We start from the raw sequence: 19,848 nt of genomic DNA on the forward strand, positions 1-19,848 counted from the left end.
TGTAGGCTTCCCTTTTAAAATACTGGGGCAAGCAGCTCGACTCAGTTCCAAGCGGAGGGGGTGGAGGGGATAGAGACAGGATTTACAAGTTCTTAATGCTTACCTTTCTTAATGTACTTACAATTTAATAGTCAAAGCACATTGTGTCATTTTGGGACATAAGCCAAACATTTTTTTTGTGGTACAGCTTCACTGAAATCTCAAAAAAGTAGTCTATTCTTCCCTCTATAATGAGGCAGACATAACAAGCAAGCCTGCATACATTCACAGAAGAAAATCCATTCATTGTAACATGGTTTGCTCCCATGTATGGAGGTATAACATTTCAACGTCAATAATATTTAGCTTCAGTGAGATTTTGGTCTATGTGATTGAAAAATGCCTTATAAGGACACAGTGATGATAGTGATGTTAATTATTGTTATTTAAAAACAGATTGAGTCTCCTGTTTTCAAAATGTGACCAGAATTGTTTGGATTTCACTTTTTTTTAATTTTGGAATACCTGTATTTGTATATACATACATAGAGGTATCTTGGAAACGAGACCCAAGTCTAAATGATGAAATTTATTCATGGTTTATATATGCCTTATGCACATAGCCTAACAATCATTTTATGTTGCATTTTAAATAATTTTGTGTTCATTGAACCATTTGAAAGAAAAAGTGTCACTATCTCAACCACCCATGTAAACAATTTTAGAATTTGGAATTTTGGATAAAGGATGCTCAACCTGTATTTGGTTCTAGTTACCAATTTTAATTCTTCACATACAGTATATAGCAGGAAAGATTCTTCTAGTTTTTATTTCAAGCATTTCACTGCATAAACTTATGAAATCATATATTCCTTTTTTCTTTTTCTGTTTCTCAGCTGACTTGAACAATGTTAGATTCTCAGCATACAGAACTGCCATGAAGCTTCGAAGATTGCAGAAAGCTCTCTGTTGTGAGTATACCTCAACATTTTATTTTACAGAACTTAATCATTTCAAATAGACATACATAGACTGTTGTACATTTGTCCAATAAAACATTACACATTATCATAGTATAATAAGAGATACACCAGAAACATCTTGCTTAATTTTGTCATGGGATGACAAAATTAATGGGGATTTTTAAAATCAACATCATAACAACACACTATATTTATTTATTTCGTTTTTGTAAAAAAAAAAAAAAACCCTTCCATTTTATTTATTTATTTATTTATTTATTTACTTTATTTGTATACCGCTGTTCTCAGCCCGTAGGCGACTCACAGCGGTTAACAACAAACAGCAAAATACTGTACACGGTAAAAAACAGTAACATCATAACACTTAAACAATCCTATATAATTAACAACAATAGCCATTCACTGGCTATTTTCCACTACTTGTTCAGTCCTGGAGATTTTTTTTAAGATAACCATTTGGAAGGAGTTCTACAAAGATTTTCCAGAAGTTCCTTCTGGAAATATATATACTGTAGAAAACTTCTGTTGGCCGCTAATGCTCTCATGTAAAAAATGCAGATTATGTAAACATTCATCCATAGTTTAGAAGGCAAAGATAAGAGGCAGTAGAATTCTGGATCCCCCAGTCGTGCAGCGGGTTAAACCACTGAGCTGCTGAACTTGCTGATCGAAAGGTTGGTGGTTTGAATCCAGGGAGGGGGGTGAGCTCCCACTGTTAGCCCCAGTTTCTGCCAATTCTAGCAGTTCAAAAACATTCAAATGTGAGTAGATCAATAAGTACCTCTCCGACGGGAAGGTAATGGCACTCAATGCAGTCATGCCAGACACATGACCTTGGGGTGTCTATGGACAACACTGGCTCTTCAGGTTAGAAATGGAGATGAGCACCACCCCCCAGAGTCGGACACAACTAGACTCAATGTCAAGGGGAAAGCTTTACCTTTACCTTTTTAGAATTCTGTAGATTAGAATAGGAGGATCAAAATGAATTAAAAGTCATTCTTTTTAATTATTCATTTCTGTTCAAAACCAAAATATAGAGGGCAGCAATCATTTATAAATTGAATATAGACAAAATTCCGTGTTGTGTAAATCACCTTCTTTTTGTACAATCGAACTTTTCTCACCCTCTTACTCTATAGTTCTTCCATGTGCCTCTCCAATCCTGTAGCACATTTTTGATGGTCAGAAAGCTACAGGGAAAGGACAGTCACCCTCTGCATTTTGTTGAAGCATTAATGGATAGAATGGTTTGAGTTTAACCAAATTTCTGTGACACTTGATTCCTTTTAATGTCAAGTCCATTGACGTCACTCAGTTCTGACTACTTACATTCAATATTTTTCTTCCATTGACATTTAATAATTACAGAGTAGAGCCAGGATAGGGTATCTCCTTGAACATTTTAAAAATTCCAGGCCAGTAGAAACATAATTAGATTAATTCTGCCCTGTAGGTAAATATATTGCACCCTGCAAAGGTCTGTGTCTAAAGTGCATACTAAATAATATCTTGTTTCTCATACATGAATTGCAGTCAACGGAAGTGATTTAAAGGGATGATGGGGCTTAATGGCCTAATCAGAAGATATTTTTAAAGCAAGTTGTAGCACATATGTCAAATCAAATGAATGTGTTAGAATTCCAGGACCAGATCAAATATTTGATGCTTGCCAGCTTGCTTTTCATACAAAGAGATTCTCTATTCTGAATGGACACAATTCGGCAAAAGATTGTGTCATGTTCCCTTCCTGATCAGTTGAATCCACTCTGGTCAGTGGCTTGGAGTAATGGTTAGGGTTAGGATCATTTTTTATGTTGCTTAGGTTTACTTTTATTGCCATGATGTTCTTGGCAACAGTTAAGACACAAAGCTTCAATGTCTTTTGACTTGATTAGGGATACAGCATCTTATAGACAATGTGTGGATTGCTGTGTTCAACATCTTTCCAAGAGAGTTAGCAATTTCAGTGAAGATAAACAAAACCCAATTTACTCCTATTTCTTTAGCAGCTTAACTACATTGTTGCTATGTTATTTGTGCATTCATCTAGCAGACATTCTAAGTAAGCAAGTTATTTTCTGGGGGTTTTTTGGGTGTAAGCAAAGCCTAGGTGTACTATTCTTGTAAGAAAGTTCAGTGGAAGAGAAGAAAAAAGTCTTGATGTCAGCTCTATATGTCTGTGGGAAAAAAGTAATCATTCTGTGAGCGAGGAGGTGTTTGTGCAAAAGCAGCCTTTTTACAAGCTATAAATGGAGGAGGAGGAGAGTGATTGCACTTGTGTATAGCATTAACTAAACCAGCTTTGAATGCAGTCTATTTCTCCAGGAAGTGGAAGTGCATGGTTTATATTTTGTGGCACTTATAAATCATCTCAGAAATGTCATGTAGACATTTGTGAAGTTGTTAGAATTCTTTGACTAATTCAAGAGCACTATTTGAACTTCTTTTACAACACCACGTTTTCAAGTAGGTGCAGGAATTTTATGGATTATTTGTCTTTATGTAATAGGTTAACTTCATGGCCAAGTCAGATTTTTTTCCCATTCCAGATGTCCTTAGAAATATGTTGTGCCACCTATGCTAAATACTGTTTCATTGTTCATGCCTGCTTCAAAGGACCCTGAGGATGTTTTTTTTTAACTTGCAAACCAGTTTAATTATACAGACGTGTTGGTAAATTTCCATTAGCACAATTCCTTTCATCTTAAGTTGTTGCTGTTAGCTAAGGAGGGCAAACAAAGAAAGTAATGCAAACATCCTTTGGAAGATTAGTATTATAAAAGCCATGTTTTCCAGAGGAGATTAAAATGATACTATTGTCCACAGCGCAAGTAAGACTGTTGCATTCAGGTGACATGTACATCTGCGTGTATGTGTCTTCAAGTCACCTGTTGACTTAGGGTGATCTATTGAATTTTTTGTAGGATTTTCTTAGGCAAGAACCCCATTTCAATTCTGCCAGTTCCTTTCTCTCAAATAAATCCTACAGCACCTGATATTAGTTGCCAGCTTCCCATACAAGTACTAACCAGTGCCAACTTCTAAGATTATATAGATCTGATGCTTTGGGGGTATATGTCAGTAATTATGCATTGGATTAGAATACAGCACTGTGGTTTGAGTGCTAGACTAGGCCCCAGGGACAAGAGTCTGACTCGCCTCTCACCCATGGAAATCTGTCTTAAGTAAGTCATGCTCTCCCAGCCATAGAAGGAAACAAGGACAAACTTCCTATAAACAAATCTTGTCAAGAATATCCCACAGTATGTTTGCCTTAGGGCACATGTGTCAAATTTAAGGCTGCGGGCCAAATCTGGACCACTATGTCACTTTATGTCTCCCTCCAGATGCTAGACTACAATTCCCATATTTCTCATCATTAGACATCATGACTAGAGCTGATGGGAGTTGTGATACAGTAACATCTGGAAGGCTGCAGTTTGTTTTGTTTATTCAAGGCAGTGTGCTTTGAGTTTAGATATAAGGCTAGTGGATATGATGGTGTTTGACTTTAAAATGTCATTTAATGTATTGTCGAAGGCTTTTATGGCTGGAATCACTAGTTGTTGTAGGTTTTTTGGAGCTATATGGCCATGTTTTAGAAGCATTCTTTCCTGACGTTTCACCTGCATCTTTGGCAAGCATCCTCAAAGGTTGTGAAGTTGAACTCACAACCTCTGAGGATGCTTGCCTCTGAGGATGCTTGCCATAGATGCAGGCGAAACGTCAGGAAAGAATACCTCTAGAATATGGCCATATAGCCCCAAAAAACCTACAACAACCCAATGTTTAACTTTCTCCCAACCTCAGAGTGACAAGTGTTGTTGGATTTCAGTTCCCATTATCCCCAGCTCATATGGCAGATAATAAAAAATGATGGGAACTGTAGTTCAATAACATCTTGAAACCCAAACTGGGTAAAAGCTAGAGCACCGACTGCTATGTATATATCTAGTCGGCTCTCTGTACCCATGCATTCTTTGCCCATGGATTTAACTGCCCTTTGAAGGCTAATGTTGCCCTCAGTGAAAATGAGTTTGAGACCCCTGCCCTAGGCTCACTGTACTTTGGAAATACTTGAAGGCACAGAACAACAGTAGTGTTAGTTGTTTGGATGGAAGCCTATCTCCTATACAATGATTTTTTAAAGTAGTCTTCTCAGAACACCTTTGTTTTGAAGACCAATTCAGAAGTCAGTTATTGCAGAAACATAAGTATTGAAGTTATCAGCATTTCCTCTTGACAGCGACTGTGAGGATTTTCTCAGCCCTCCCATGTTGCCGCTACCTTTGCCTTGTCCTGACTGAAACTGTCCTGCTGCCATTGCCACCTTTGCTGACATAGTGCGCCAGGTGCATTTTTCTCATTCACATTTTTATTGACTTCATCAAACCAGTTCAAATGGTGAAGGACATTCATGTATTTTTTAAAACAAAGTTAAACCATTAGGGAAGAATGCATTAAACACTTGAGAAAGAATTGAATACATCCTGACATCTAGTATTGAGTGCTATGTCACAGTTTTAACTCTGTTCTGTCACCAATAAATAATGCATATATCTATTTTTAGTTTATATAACAATGACCAATTACGCTGTGTGGCAGATGATAACTTATTAAACATGGTTTTGTGGAAGATGTTTGTGCACGAACTGTATTCTTATGGTGTATGAGCAAAGCAGAGAGTTAAAATCCAAGACGATAGCTCTTTGGAAATCTATGCAGTATTCCTCCCAAGCAAAAACTCTTTTCCCATTACTGCTTATCATTAGTGGATGCATTAATGGTATCTTGTTTAAAGTAAAACTATCAGGCATTTTCAAGGCCCGGTGCCTTATTAGCATGGAAACGTCTTCCAAAAGGGAATGGACTTATTTATCTGTAGGTGCATATTATAATTAGACTGCCACCTAATCCTGAAGGGGTTCACTTAATTATCATTGATGCTTTCTCTCGAAGGGGTTGAACACTTGCCGGTAAGCTCTGTGTTAAAGGTATTTTATTGCATTTTCAATTTGGCTAATAAATTTGCATTAGAGAAAGCATACTCCAGTGCTCCCTGGGGATGCAGCTGGTATACAGTTCTTGCTGGACAAAAAAGCTGCTTTTCATGTGCTACTGAGTAGATCTTACCTATACAGAGAAAATGCATTAGTGAGTGAAAAGTACTGAGAAAGGGAAATCTGAAAACCAAATTTGGAGATAAGTATATTAGCCTTTTGGGTGGTCTTAGTCCATCATATTTAATCAGAGAATGAACTTGCTGACAATCAGACCAATATTTTGCTACCATTTGGGGTTGTTTCTTATTAGAGCTGTTATTTCTATTTTTTTCCACAGTGGATCTTTTGAGTCTGTCTTCTGCATGCGATGCCTTGGACCAGCACAACCTCAAACAGAATGACCAGCCAATGGATATACTTCAGATCATCAACTGCTTGACCACAATTTATGATCGACTGGAACAAGAGCACAATAACCTAGTCAACGTCCCTCTCTGCGTAGATATGTGCCTCAACTGGCTTTTGAATGTTTATGACACGTAGGTCTGGGTAGTTGATTATATTGGAGTTCTTCCTGTTTGAAAAAAGGGAGTGCAATTTAAATATAGCCAATTGCTGAAAGGCAATGTTTAGTTGACTCATTGAAGACCTTAGTTAGGTTTGGAGTTCTTTATGATTCTCATAGTAATGAAATGATCATTTGAATATAACAGTATAATAATTCTCAGGCCACTTTCCATTGCTTAAAGAATCACTTTGTTTTCCCCCCTCTACATTTGCATTTGTACATTGAGGCCTGGTTTACATCATTATTAAGGTTTCCTGTTTTGCATGAGGAGCAACTTCATCTGAACAGCTAGTTTGGTTTAATCTTCATGGTTTATAGCTTTGAATGCATCCAACTATTAAAATATTTCTTCAAAACAGTCGCAATCAAATCAATTTAAACTAAAGAGTTACTGACATTTCCAATAACATCGTATTTCAGCATTGCACCAAAATTGTCTTGCTTATCATAATCTGGCCCATTTCTTATTGTATGGCAATATATTATTGCATAATGTGTTCTGTATAATGTATAGATACAAGGACAATGGATATTACTTACATACTAAAACTGGTGCTTTCTAAAATCTGACCAATCTAATATTACTCTTTATTTCTACGAAACATTCGTGAAAGTTTGCATTTCAGCCTAGCTAATAAATTCAAGAGGAAAATCTATCTTAAATTATTTTATTGAAAGTTGAAATTGCACATAAAGAAAGTCAAATCAGAATTAAAATTGCAGAAATGATTATTATAGTCAAACCAAGTGTGGTCTAAATCTGTAATAAAGTGCATACAACAGATTTGGAGGACTAATTCTGGACAGACCAGAGCAGGGGTGGAAAGTTTTAACATTTCCCTCCTTGCTCGCTGGAAATAATAGGTTAAATTAAATACATTACTTGTGATTAGTTTTTGAGGTGGCAATCCTGCTTTCCTATTTGAACAAAGTTCTGTTAAGCCAGAACTTTGCACAGTGGTGCAATGGGTTAAACTCTTGTGCCAGTTGAACTGCTAACCTGAAGGTCGGTGGTTTGAATCCACAAGACGGCCCCGCCTGTCATCTCCAGCTTCCCATGCAGGGAAATGAGAGAAGCCTCCCACAGGCGTCCCCTAGGCAACATTTCTGCAGACAGTCAATTCTCTCACACCAGAAGCGACCTGCAGTTTCTTAAGTTGCTTCTGACACAATAAAAAAACTGAGTTCTCAGAAATTCCTTTTCTTTACAACAAGAATGAGATTCCTGCCATTACTCATTGCAACCTTCTTCCCTCTCCAACCTCTGTCTCTTTCCTGTTTATTAAGCCAGTATGCAAGATGTTGGGAAACACACAATTTCTATGGAAGGCTAAAAGTTGTTTAGTGTATTTCCAAAATGTGGTAGGGATTTAATTACCCACAGGCTGATCACACTGCACAATTCAATTTTACTTTAACTGTCATAGCAACATCATATAGAATCTTGGGATTTGAAGTTTAAGAAAGGACATTTAGAATTGTCAGTTGGAAAGCTCACATATTACATATTTTAGGATTTTAAAGTGAAGTATAATGCTATATTTCTGTACTCTGAATATAATAGCAAGACTCTTGTGCTAGGCTCTCCAGGTGCTCTAGCACTGTGGTTCCAGGACAGTTTTGGAAATTACACCATTATCGTTTCTGTGCAGTTTCCCGGAGAGATTTTAGCCTTTCAGGGAAGATGTGTGCAAATGTACAGTTTTCAGCCCTTGAGTTGCTGAAAGAAAGGGGGCAATTTTAATTTTAAAAAAAGGAAAAGGAAACACTAGTCTGTTTTTAGCTGGAGAGCCTGGAAGGTGGGCTTCAAGAGGAGGTTTTATAATACTATTGGGGGTGTTAAAGTTAATGAAACATAATGCAGCTAATGAACTCCATCTTCCAACCCAATGAAATCCACAATAACTACCTGCCCAGCAGGTAGAGTAATAAATAACGTAAGGGTTCCTTTTTATGAGGAATGTGCCATACTCTGGCAATCCCAGTAATTACCTTTGCCTCAAGAAGTGTATTTTAAAAGCCAAGTGTATTAAACACAAAACCACACTTGATACCTTTTAGCGCCATGGCTCATAACGGCTGCATGAGGCCCCCAGATTCAGAGCAAGAATTCTGCTGTATTACATTTTTGTTATTATTAATATCTTTGGAGGTATCTGCATACTGTAGGAATTTAATAATGGACTATAAAGACCTTTGGTTGAATCTCCACTTCCATTTCTTAATCCCACCCATCCTTTACCTAAATTAATAGTATGACAGACACAATGGCTTCTTCCCCATTTTTGGTCCTCTGTCCTTGACAGAAATATAACTCCAGTTTATGATGCCTTTCAACATCTGAAATGTTTAATATTTTATACTGGAGTAGATGCTATCTACTGTAGAAACATGTTAATCAAATCAGCTAATAATCAAATCAGTAAAAGTTAAGCCTACAAATGTAATCACAAAATATGTATGGAAATGTTTAAGCAGCAAGTGTTTATATCATTGGTAGTTGTTTGTTTTTTTTTAAAAAAAGATATATCAATTGGGTGAAATTAATGTTGACATTTAAGAGGGGAATTACTTCCTCTCTATTCAGCTGTTCAACATGGAAGATGTGGTTGAATTGTATGTCATTTAAGAAAATAGAGAAACTACTTTCTGAAATCATTAGGAAAATACCATACCATTCTTTCATAGTGTACAACACTCCTGAAATTTTGAGTCCCCCCCTCAGAGGGGCGAGAAGGGCAGGGTAAAAACATATTAAATAAATAAATAAATAAATAAATAGTATAGCTGAAGTACCTAATTGCAGCAATCTAATGTCATGGTTACGATCTTTTAAATTATTGTCCCTTGGTATTTATATTTCATGGTAATATTTTAGGAATTTAATCTTGTCCCTGTTTAGAGTTTTGCTTAACTTCTAATATTTTGTTGATGCAATTAGAAGGAATGTCTGTTAGTTGTATGTTGATTATTATTTCTTCATATTTTGTTATTATTTAATGCCAACAGGGGTCGAACAGGAAGGATCCGGGTCCTGTCTTTTAAGACTGGCATAATTTCCCTCTGTAAAGCACACCTGGAAGATAAATACAGATGTAAGTCATGTTTCACGTATTTGTAATGTTTTTTCCCCCTTGTAATTTCCTGCAGATGCAGAGAATTTGTTTTCTTCATTTACATCCTTTTAACATCTAAATAAGTCCAAGGTATTTTTGTATACTGAATGACATCTTCTACAAAAAATGATGATGTAGCCTTTGCTTGGAACATTTCCTGAAGCCAAATGAAGCTACAGTTGAATATTTTTTCCAGTCATCTCTAGCCCTGGTCCCTATGTGATAAATGGGATTTTATCTAATTCTGGCACATACATTGTAATAAATAGTACAAGCATTTGTGCAGTGGTTTATGCTACACACGGATGAAAACAAGATTTACGCATGCTTTAGGAGCCTTGGATAAAATCTGTAACTTTAGTGTCAGATCATGTCAAGAAGAGGTGGAATCCGTTGATAATTGTGTTGTGCATTCATCAGAATGAGCCCACAGTGAGCCCTTTTAAGACTGAATTGGAAAAGTATGTATAAATAGACTTAAGTCTATGAAATCTTATGCTACCAACTTCTTTCTGTCAGTGAATCTAAGAAATGCTGTCAGATCCCTTTGCATACTGATCTAAATTAAAATAACTATATCTTTGATCTGATTGTGTTCCAGACAAACAAGAGGAGGTTCCTACAAGCTGTACCTATCAGCAAATTATGACTAATTATTATTTGCATGTTTGTGCCCTATCTTCATTATTGCCTGTTTCCTAAATGATAGGCAATACATGCTAAGTCTCCTCACATAGTCAGACAGATCAATCCAGTAGAATTTCTCAGAGCTGTGCAGGGAAGAGAAGCCAGCCCATGCATAGTAAGATCAGACTTGGCTGGAGATGGGATTGGTCTGATTAGCTAAATAAACCAAAGCGAAATAAAGCTGGGTATTAAAGCTGCATTAAGAAACCTGTTTACAAGATAAAAGCTTTAGTAAATACTGAAAAAATAGCTGCAGAACAACTTTTTCATATTTAATGAAAACTTTTGAATGCTTTGAAAAAGTACACAAGATTTCTACATATTATTTATTGATAGTATAGTGCCATTCTTATTTTCATTTGTCTTAACTTGATTGTGTATTACAAAAATGTTACTTTATCCTTGCTTTAGAATGCACAAAGTATAGCAAATGCACAATAAATTTTACTTGTAGAATAATTTCAGATACTTTTTGTGAACACCAGAACTTTCCTCCTCATCCTTTATTTATACACTCTTCTGAATGCTGAGTGCTTTAAAATATTGGAGAAAAAGTCATATGTCTTCTCAAGTATGGAAAAATACAGATCAGTGCACCTTCTTTTATTTTTTTCCCAAGGAACTTTTGGTTTGAATCAAACTTTGGAAAGTACTGAACAATAAACAATGTTTTGGTAGCTGCAGCATTGACTCCATTTTGATTGTGTCAATCAAGATTTAATTTAATTCAATCTAAAAATGTTCAGTAAGGTTTAAAGAGGTTTAAATATATAAAAACTGCTATACTATCATTATTTCAGAATTGCTATGTCAGAGAAGTTTGCATTGCTAAATTGCCAAAAGAATTGTAATCAAACCAATAAGAGACCGGAGACCTGATGGGAATGCTCCATTATTTTCATCTTTGAAAGCATTTTTTTTGATACAGATGGATAGATCCCATCTTTTTAATTGCTTCTTGTGTTTCCTCCAGATCTGTTTAAGCAGGTAGCAAGTCCCACTGGATTCTGTGACCAGCGTCGCCTGGGCCTCCTCCTTCACGACTCCATCCAGATCCCAAGGCAGCTGGGAGAAGTCGCCTCTTTTGGTGGCAGCAACATTGAACCAAGTGTTAGGAGCTGCTTTCAGTTTGTGAGTTTGCTCATGTTTTTCCTATTCCATTTTTCGTTTTTGTGTGGCAATGCTAAATTTGAATGCAGTAGAAATAAACGTGAGGAGCACAACTTACATAACTATTTTTGTTTTGATTTTGCTGGAATCTTTTCTTGGAACAGCAATGGGTATATGGCAGCTTTTTCTACAAATTTACACATTTTTAATAGACAGTCCTCAGAATGATAGCATTGTTTCTCAAACCGATGATGTGGATCAGCTCTGTTCAGTTTTATGTTCAATCATAAATTATTGTAACATGTTATTCTTGTTTTTTAAAGACAAAATTAAAATAAAATGGTCACTAACACAAGAAGCAGGAAATATTTGACACCTGCTTTTCCAAAACTGCAAAATAAAAAAATCTTGATCTGTAGTTTTTCTCTATCCAGGAATAGCAGCTTGTAAAAGCCATTGGAGTATAGTGGTTTGAACACTAGACTCTAGAGCAGTGGTTCTCAACCTGGGGTCCCCAGATGTTTTTGGCCTTCAACTCCCAGAAATCCTAACAGCTGGTAAACTGGCTGGGATTTCTGGGAGTTGTAGGCCAAAAACATCTGGGGACCCCAGGTTGAGAACCACTGCTCTAGAGATCTGAGTAGGGCTCAGATCCCCAATCAGACATCTAACGTACTGCGTGAGCTTGGGCAAGTCACATCCGCTCAACCTGAGAGAAGGCAAACTCTCATATGAATAAATATTGCTAAGAAAATTCCATGATAGGCTTGCCTTAGGGACACTAAATCACAAATGACTTGCAATTTGTCCTTTTTTCTTAGCTAGCAAAAATGGTGGAATAAGGGGTCTAGAAGAATCAGGGGCCACAAAAAGGCTTGTGCTCTGATTGATGGGTGTTTATTGGCTCTATCAAGGAAAATAATGTACATTTGTCAATTATGACTAAATCTCAAGGTGATTGAGGTCTTGAATTTTCAGTTCAATTCAAATTCACTGTCTCTAAGCAATAGCTGTTGTATGCCTTCAAGTGGTATCTGACTTCAGGTGATTCTCAGTTGAACTTGTCGCCTGTTTTCTTGGAACCCAGTGTGTTTCAATGGCCAATTGGGATTCAAACTGGTTTCCAGCATGGTAGTCCCAACACTCAAACCATGCTGGCTCTCCTCAGCAATGGGCCCACTATGTTTTCCACATTTTTACAACCAAAATGAATGGCAAATGACAACAGTTAGTCTGTCACTGTATGTTTAGCTGTATTCAAGACAGAGGTTGAAAGATGAAAAGAGCTTGATAAACTGAAGGGTCAGAATTAACATTTCAGAGTGTAATCAACAGACTTCATTTGTCTAATAACATGCATCCCTTCCTCCTTTAAGTACTTTTGGTTTAGGAAAAAAGTTAGGAAAAATCAGTTTTAATGCAAATCACAGCACAAAAGCATTTTTTTTCTTATGTGGAAAGGGAAGCAGTGGAGGGGAGAAGTAAAATATCTTTTATACATGGCTTCTCCCTCAAGTTAACATTTCAAAAGTTAGACCAGACTATGCATGATAAAACACTTTTCCAAGTGATTTATTATGCATTTGAAGATGCAGAAAACCTTGTATATCCCTTTCATTCCATTATTTCTGCATGCCAATAGGCCTGTGAATTATCACATCAAATGTCCCCATCCTCATTTCTTTTTAGCCATCTCCATAGTTCCTTTCATGCTGCTTAAGGTAAAGAAGTACGGTCTTTTGCTATGCAGAATAAGTGATTGTATCCTGTGGTAGCCATAATTAGTGATGGTATGGTGTCAGACAAAATTTCTCCAAGATAAGGATCCAAATCACTGCTCAGCCATTGTAACTCATTTGGACAAGTCAAGTTCACTCAGTATCAGAGAAAGGCTTCCTCTGAATACATCTTTCCAGGAAAGTCATATGATAAAGTTGCCCATGACCAAAGTTGACTTGAAGGCAATATTCGACCTTAAGTTTACATTGTTCCTTTGAATTGTTCAAGTTTTTAAAATAATAATAATAATAATAATAATAATAATAATAATAATAATAATAATGGATGCAGTGCCTAAAGACCTTGGCCTGCACTTAAACACAATCAGCACTGACAAAATTACCATCTGCCAGCTGCAGAAGGCCACCTTACTGGGATCTGCACACATTATTCACTGATACATCATACAGTCCTAGACACTTGGGAAGTGTCAGACGTGTGATCCAGTACAACAGCCAGCAGAGTGTCTGCTGTGGACTCATCTTGTTGTGTTTCTAATAATAATAATAATAATAATAATAATAATAATGTATTGCATTGATGTGTGTCTTCAAGTCATTTCTATCTTTTGACAGCCCTGTCACAAGGTTTACTTGGCATAATTTGTTCAGAGGATGTTTGCCCTTCTCTTTGTCATAGGCTGAGAGAGTGTGACTTGCTCAAGGTCACGAAGTGGGTTTTCATGGCTTAACAGGGATTTGAACCTCAGTCTCCCAGAGTCCTAGTCCAACACTCAAACTATTATGCTCCATTGGCTCTCTAAGGGACTGATACCTCTTCAGAGATTGGGAATTCAAGTCTTTAGGTTTTCTAAGGTTGTTTGCTTTCATATTTTTTCTATGTTTTTTGTTTTTTGCTTTTATTTTTCTATTGAGTTATCCCTCTGCTCAGAAAAATAAAATAGCTGCTTATATCCATTAGGAGCAGAGAGCAGTTTTGATTTTGGGAGTTGCTGGACGGGGTAGATTTTTTTGAGAATCAACACTGGCATTTGTTGATATTCCCCAGTCTGCTTTTCTAATCGGGGGGGGGGGGGGGGAGAGAGATCTGTTTTGTCCAGAATTTCAATGGCCAAAATTGAATCAAAATAAGGCTCAGGGACTGAAAGCCTCAGACCCTGAATTTCAGATAACCAGGGGCACAAGGCTGTATGGCAGTGTTAAGTTAAAAGCACCATTTTAGCAGTAAGCCTGTTTTTCAGTCTTTTTCATTTTGCTTGCTTATACTTTAGCCTCCATGTATTTCCCATTCCCCAATTAATTTGGGGAAGTAAACCAATTACAGAGTTGCATTTTAGCTTGAGATATTTCTGGATGTTTTCTCTAGCAATTTCAATTGAGCTTCCAGGCTGGCTTGATTATCTAGAGATTGGCAGATGAATACTCTCTTTCCCCCCATTCGGCATCTCTCAGCAGCATTTGATATTGTGGGCTGTGCTATTTTGTTCACTTGTTTGGAACACTGATTAGCAGCCAAGAGATGGCTTTGCACTGGCTTCACAATTTTTTTCAGTAAGCGACTTGGGAACTAAGCTTTGGAGAGGCATACACAATTTATAGAAATTATAAATGTGGTTTCCCACAAGCACTGCTTATTTCAATATCTTTGTAAAGCTGCTATACAAGATTCATTTGGAGCTGATGACAGATCAACAGTATATTTGGCTCGTAATCAAGTATCAGGAGAAGGCAATGGCCAAAGGACTGAGACTCAGTATACTAAAGCTGAATCTAGACAAGGTAGATCATGTTGTTGAGACATGATACTAATAAGAGGCGAGTTTGCTTGGGCTTTATGCTTTGAGTTGCTCAGTGGATACATATTCAGTCTGATTTCTCTGGAATTCATCTGACTACAAGCAGTCCCCAAGTTACAAACATCCAATTTACAAATAACTCATGGTCAAGAACAGGGCTGAGACATCAGGAGGTGAGAAAAATCTACCTCTGGGAAAGGAAATCCACTCCTGGAAGAGTTGTTATGGGGGAAAGGTGTTTCTACTGAAGCTTTATTACTAATCCTTGTTTCCACTACAAGCCAAATTTTTCAAAATCCAATGATCACAGAGACAGAAAGTGAGGTGAAATCTTTGGAACAGGGGCACAGACAGCAAAACAGATATCACAGTGGTGTTAATCCTTCCCTATGTTATCCAAAGTATGTGTGTGTATGTGTGTGTCTGGAGTTACATTTTAAAAATGTCCCTGTTCCAACTTACATACAAATTAAACTTAAGAACAAACCTATCTTGTTTGTAACTTGGGAACTTTCTGTACTTGAAAAACAGGCTTTAGCTATCAACAGGAGTGCTGTTCGTTAGTCCTATCTTTTATATCAGTTACTCTATCTAAACCTTTCCTGTGAAGATGGTTTAACAGATACTACAGTATGAAGCATTACTAAAAGAATTATCTATTTTGCAACAATTGCATCAACTTCCAGTGAACTCAGCAGTTAGTGGAGTATAGCTTGCAGGCCCTGTTCTGTCTGCCAGATTCAAGTGCTACATTGGTCTGAGAGACTATGGATTCATCTACATGGGCCATATAACCCAGGATGAATGAGAATTGCCCCTGTGGCATTCTCCTTTCCCCTCTCTCCTCCCTGAGTCTTGCAGGTACCCTTGCAAAAGTCAGCAATAGTGCACCAGGACGGCCAGGAGTTCTTTCGGCAAAAGGACTATTGAAGTAAGTGTGGTCATCTAGTGAACAACAGCGCGATAGAGGGGAGCAGTAGTTAGTTAGGCGATCCCTCGCTTTCCGAGGATGATTGTCTTCCAATATTCTTGTGGGTCCGTATGTGGCTGTGGAGCCCTATTCTTGCTCTGCATCTTCTTCCGCAGTGAGGGCATTGGTTTCCAGGTGGAAAGCGGTCTCGGCCGGGGTTGGCTTGATGCGCCTTCCTCTTGGCATGTTTCTCTTTTTCACCCTCCACTCGTGCCTCCTCAAATTCTGCAGCACTGCTGGTCACAGCTGACCTCCAGCTGGAGCGGTCAAGGGCCAGGGCTTCCCAGTTCTCACAGTCTATGCCAGAGTTTTTAAGGTTGGCTTTGAGCCCATCTTTAAATCTCTTTTCTTGTACTCCAACATTCTGTTTTCCGTTCTTGAGTTCGGAGTAGAGCAGCTGCTTTGGGAGACGGTGGTCGGGCATCTGGACAACATGGCCGGTCCAGCGGAGTTGGTGGCAAAGGACCATCGCTTCAATGCTGGTGGTCTTTGCTTCTTCCAGCACGCTGACGTTTGTCCGCTTGTTTTCCCAAGAGATTTGCAGGATTTTCCGGAGGCAGCGCTGATGGAATCGTTCCAGGAGTTGCATGTGACGTCTGTAGACAGTCCACGTCTCACAGGCATAGAGCAGGGTTGGGAGGACAATAGCTTTATAAACAAGCACCTTGGTATCCCTACGGATGTCCCGGTCCTCAAACACTCTCTGCTTCATTCGGAAAAATGCTGCGCTTGCAGAGCTCAGGCGGTGTTGTATTTTGGCGTCGATGTTGACTTTAGTGGAGAGGTGGCTGTCAAGGTAGTGGAAATTATCAACATTTTCTAATGTTACACCATTAAGCTGTATCACTGGCATTGGAGAGGGGTTGGCTGGTGTCTGCTGGAAAAGCACCTTGGTTTTTTCAATGTTCAATGACAAGCCAAGCTTCTCGTATGCTTCTGCAAAGGTGTTTAGAGTGGCTTGTAGATCTTCTTCTGAATGCGCACAGACGACGTCATCAGCATACTGGAGTTCTATAACAGATGTTGCTGTGACCTTGGTTTTGGCTTTCAGTCTGCTGAGGTTGAATAGCTTGCCATCTGTCCGATAGATGATTTCCACTCCGGTGGGAAGCTTCCCATCAACAAGGTGAAGTATCATAGCAATGAAGATGGAGAATAAAGTTGGGGCAATAACACATCCCTGTTTGACACCTGATTCCACCTTAAATGGGTCACTTTGGGAGCCATTGCTGTCCAAGACTGTTGCTTGGAGTCTTGGAGTCTTGGAGCAGTATAGCCACCACAGAGCTGGTCAAAGTCCTGCAGCCCACACCAGCCCTGGGACTTCCTGCTAGTGTAGATTCACCCTATGACTGAACCCCATTGGTTATTTCCAACAGGAGTAGACCCAATCAGCCGTTGAATGGTGAACCAACCTATAGGTAAATCCTACTGAATCATTCGGTTGTTTTAGTTGGGAATCACAGCAGGATATAGGCCATTGTATTTCCCAGAATTTTCCCTTCTCGATGAAGGTTTCAACAGTTTTTTATGCCAGCTGTTTCAATCAGTTAGTTCCCCTTTTTTTGGTAGCTGTTGCTTTTCTTTTATAACATTACCATATATTTTAGGTAGCATTTAATCAGTTATCTACTTGCAGTCTTTTAAAGTGTAGGCATTATGTATTTGTGTTGTGGAAAACACATTTTCCATATGAATTGTATCATTTCTGTTGATTGTCTCTGGCTATCCATTCATTCTGTTCTTCTCTTTCAATATTATCATTTTGAGAGGAGGGAATCCAAGTCTTCAGATCAACAATTTCACACAAAATTTTACTAAAAGCTGGAATGAGTTAAATGAAAGTAAGGAGTCTTTACCCTGGTAATATGAAGTCATAGGAAATGACTGAGAGATGGAGGATATGTCAGCAACAACTGTATGTCAGAATTTATACTCCCAGCTTATTAGATTATGTTCCCTTACAATATTATTTTCTTTCTTAAACAGCAAAATAGAAATGTGATGTTTACCACACCAGTGGATAACAAAGATTGGGGGTATGTTTGGGTTACATAAATCCTTCACAGTGAGACTGGGTATGTGGTACTGTTCATGTGGAAAAAGAAGTGGCATTTGCAGTATTTCTGTCAATGGTTGCAAAATGGAGCTACATTTTTCTCCTAAGGATTGATGGGATCTTTAAAAATGAAAGTTCATACAACTTTGAAATTATATCCTCTCTCCTACAAGAATGAAGATAAGCCTCAGCAACTCAAAAGTTGCACACACACATTAAAGGGGGGGATATCAATTTTAGGGGAAATGATGTTTTGTATGAGCCAAATAAGGTAGAACTTGAGTTTCTTTGTTTGTTTATTTTGTTCATTTTTTTTTCTCCTTTAACCACTACCACCTGCATTCTGAAGTTTTGAAACAAATAGCAATACCTTAAGACTCAGTGAACATATCAATTGTATACGGTTCGAAACCACTGTATATTTCTTGCCTGCTGAACCCGGATTTTTGAACGCCAGGTCAAATAGACACTATCAAATAGTATTCAGGTTGTAATTTTGATTGATTTCTGGGATATGGGAGTTCAGTTCAGTAGCTCTGATGCAGCTAAATTTGCTATTGCTATCCAGCAGGCAATGCTTTCAATGAGCTGTAGCTCTGGTGAATGAATGGGGTAGAAAGCAATCTCTTAAATTAGGTCAAGACTTGAGAAAAGAGAGAAAAAATAGCTATAAGAATGTATTTTCTGTATCACCTTCTGAAAGAGGCTGATTTTTCTCTCTTCTGTGTACCCCAAAATTCTGTTCCAGGGACATAGGGAACCTCCTGGAGAGTTTCCAAGTGGCTTTAACAGCTGAGGCAGAAAGGGACTAGAAAGAAGCCCTGGTGTGGTAATACAATGGATTCACAATTTTATGGGATCAAGAGTTGTGATTTCAACTGTGGATTCAAAAAAGAGATTCCCCTCTCTTGGTCCCTATTTAATGAAATGACCCATGGCAACAAGCCCTGGAAGCCAGATAGCCATAAGGCACACCTTCTTTGAGTCAAAACCTCCAGACATACTAGGGGCCCATTATATGTGCATAGAAATCTATCTTGGTCTAAGTGTCAGCACCATCATGTCTCTTTATTTTTTCAGTGTCTCAGTTACATTTATAGGGCTCATTTCTTTAATTTTTATTAGCAGTCTCTTACCATACCCGCATACTTTGAGCCCCTGGTAGCTCAGTGGGTTAAAGCACTGAGCTGCTGAACTTGCTGACCAAAAGGTCGCAGGTTCAAATCTGGGGAGCAGTGTGAGCTTCCGCTGTTAGTCCCAGCTTCTGCCAATCTAGCAGTTTGAAAACATGCAAATGTGAATAGATCAATGGATACTGCTCTGGCAGGAAGGTAACAGCACGCCATGCAGTCATGCCAGCCACATGTCCTTGGAGGTGTCTACGGACAACACCGGCTCTTCAGCTTAGAAATGGAGATGAGCACCATCCCCCAGAGTCAGACACGACTGGACTTAATGTCAGGGGAAAACCACCTACACCAAACTTGCAGTGTATCTACTCTTGGATTTCCTAACATGAATTTGTGAGAGTGAGAACGCTGGAGATAATGTGTGTGCTTGTTGACTTACATCAACCTCATGAATTTCATAGAGATTTCTTAGACAATGGATACTCAGAAGTGGTTTTGACAGTCTCTTCTTCTTTCTTCCCTGCCCAAGTCTTGGAAAGACCTGTATATACTTGTGACAGAGCTGTTTGTCTTTATGTCTGCATTAAACTTGAATTAAGACCAACGTTGGTAACAAAAATAAGATGGGAAGCCAGATCACTGTGATCAATTATCATTATCATTTTCAAATCTTGTTTATAATCTTATTCCCCCAGAAGTTTGCCA

At 38.2% G+C, this 19,848-nt stretch overlaps 1 protein-coding gene across 17 annotated transcripts in view; it reads left to right on the forward strand.

The window, feature by feature from the left end:
• Positions 1-19,848, forward strand: part of DMD (dystrophin) — a 1,568,405-nt gene that overhangs the window by 1,486,787 nt on the left and 61,770 nt on the right. For 16 of the 17 annotated variants that reach the window (XM_067466757.1, XM_067466754.1, XM_060770144.2 and 13 more), the window contains 4 exons: positions 876-950; positions 6,306-6,507; positions 9,546-9,631; positions 11,313-11,470. In XM_067466757.1, coding sequence (XP_067322858.1) covers positions 876-950; positions 6,306-6,507; positions 9,546-9,631; positions 11,313-11,470 — 521 coding nt within the window. Of the gene's footprint in view, positions 1-875; positions 951-6,305; positions 6,508-9,545; positions 9,632-11,312; positions 11,471-19,848 lie in introns of those variants that run through there. The other variant, XM_067466763.1, reaches the window with a different exon arrangement.

Source organism: Anolis sagrei, chromosome 3, assembly GCF_037176765.1.
Source record: "Anolis sagrei isolate rAnoSag1 chromosome 3, rAnoSag1.mat, whole genome shotgun sequence".
In the NCBI taxonomy this organism is placed as follows: Eukaryota; Metazoa; Chordata; class Lepidosauria; order Squamata; family Dactyloidae; genus Anolis; species Anolis sagrei.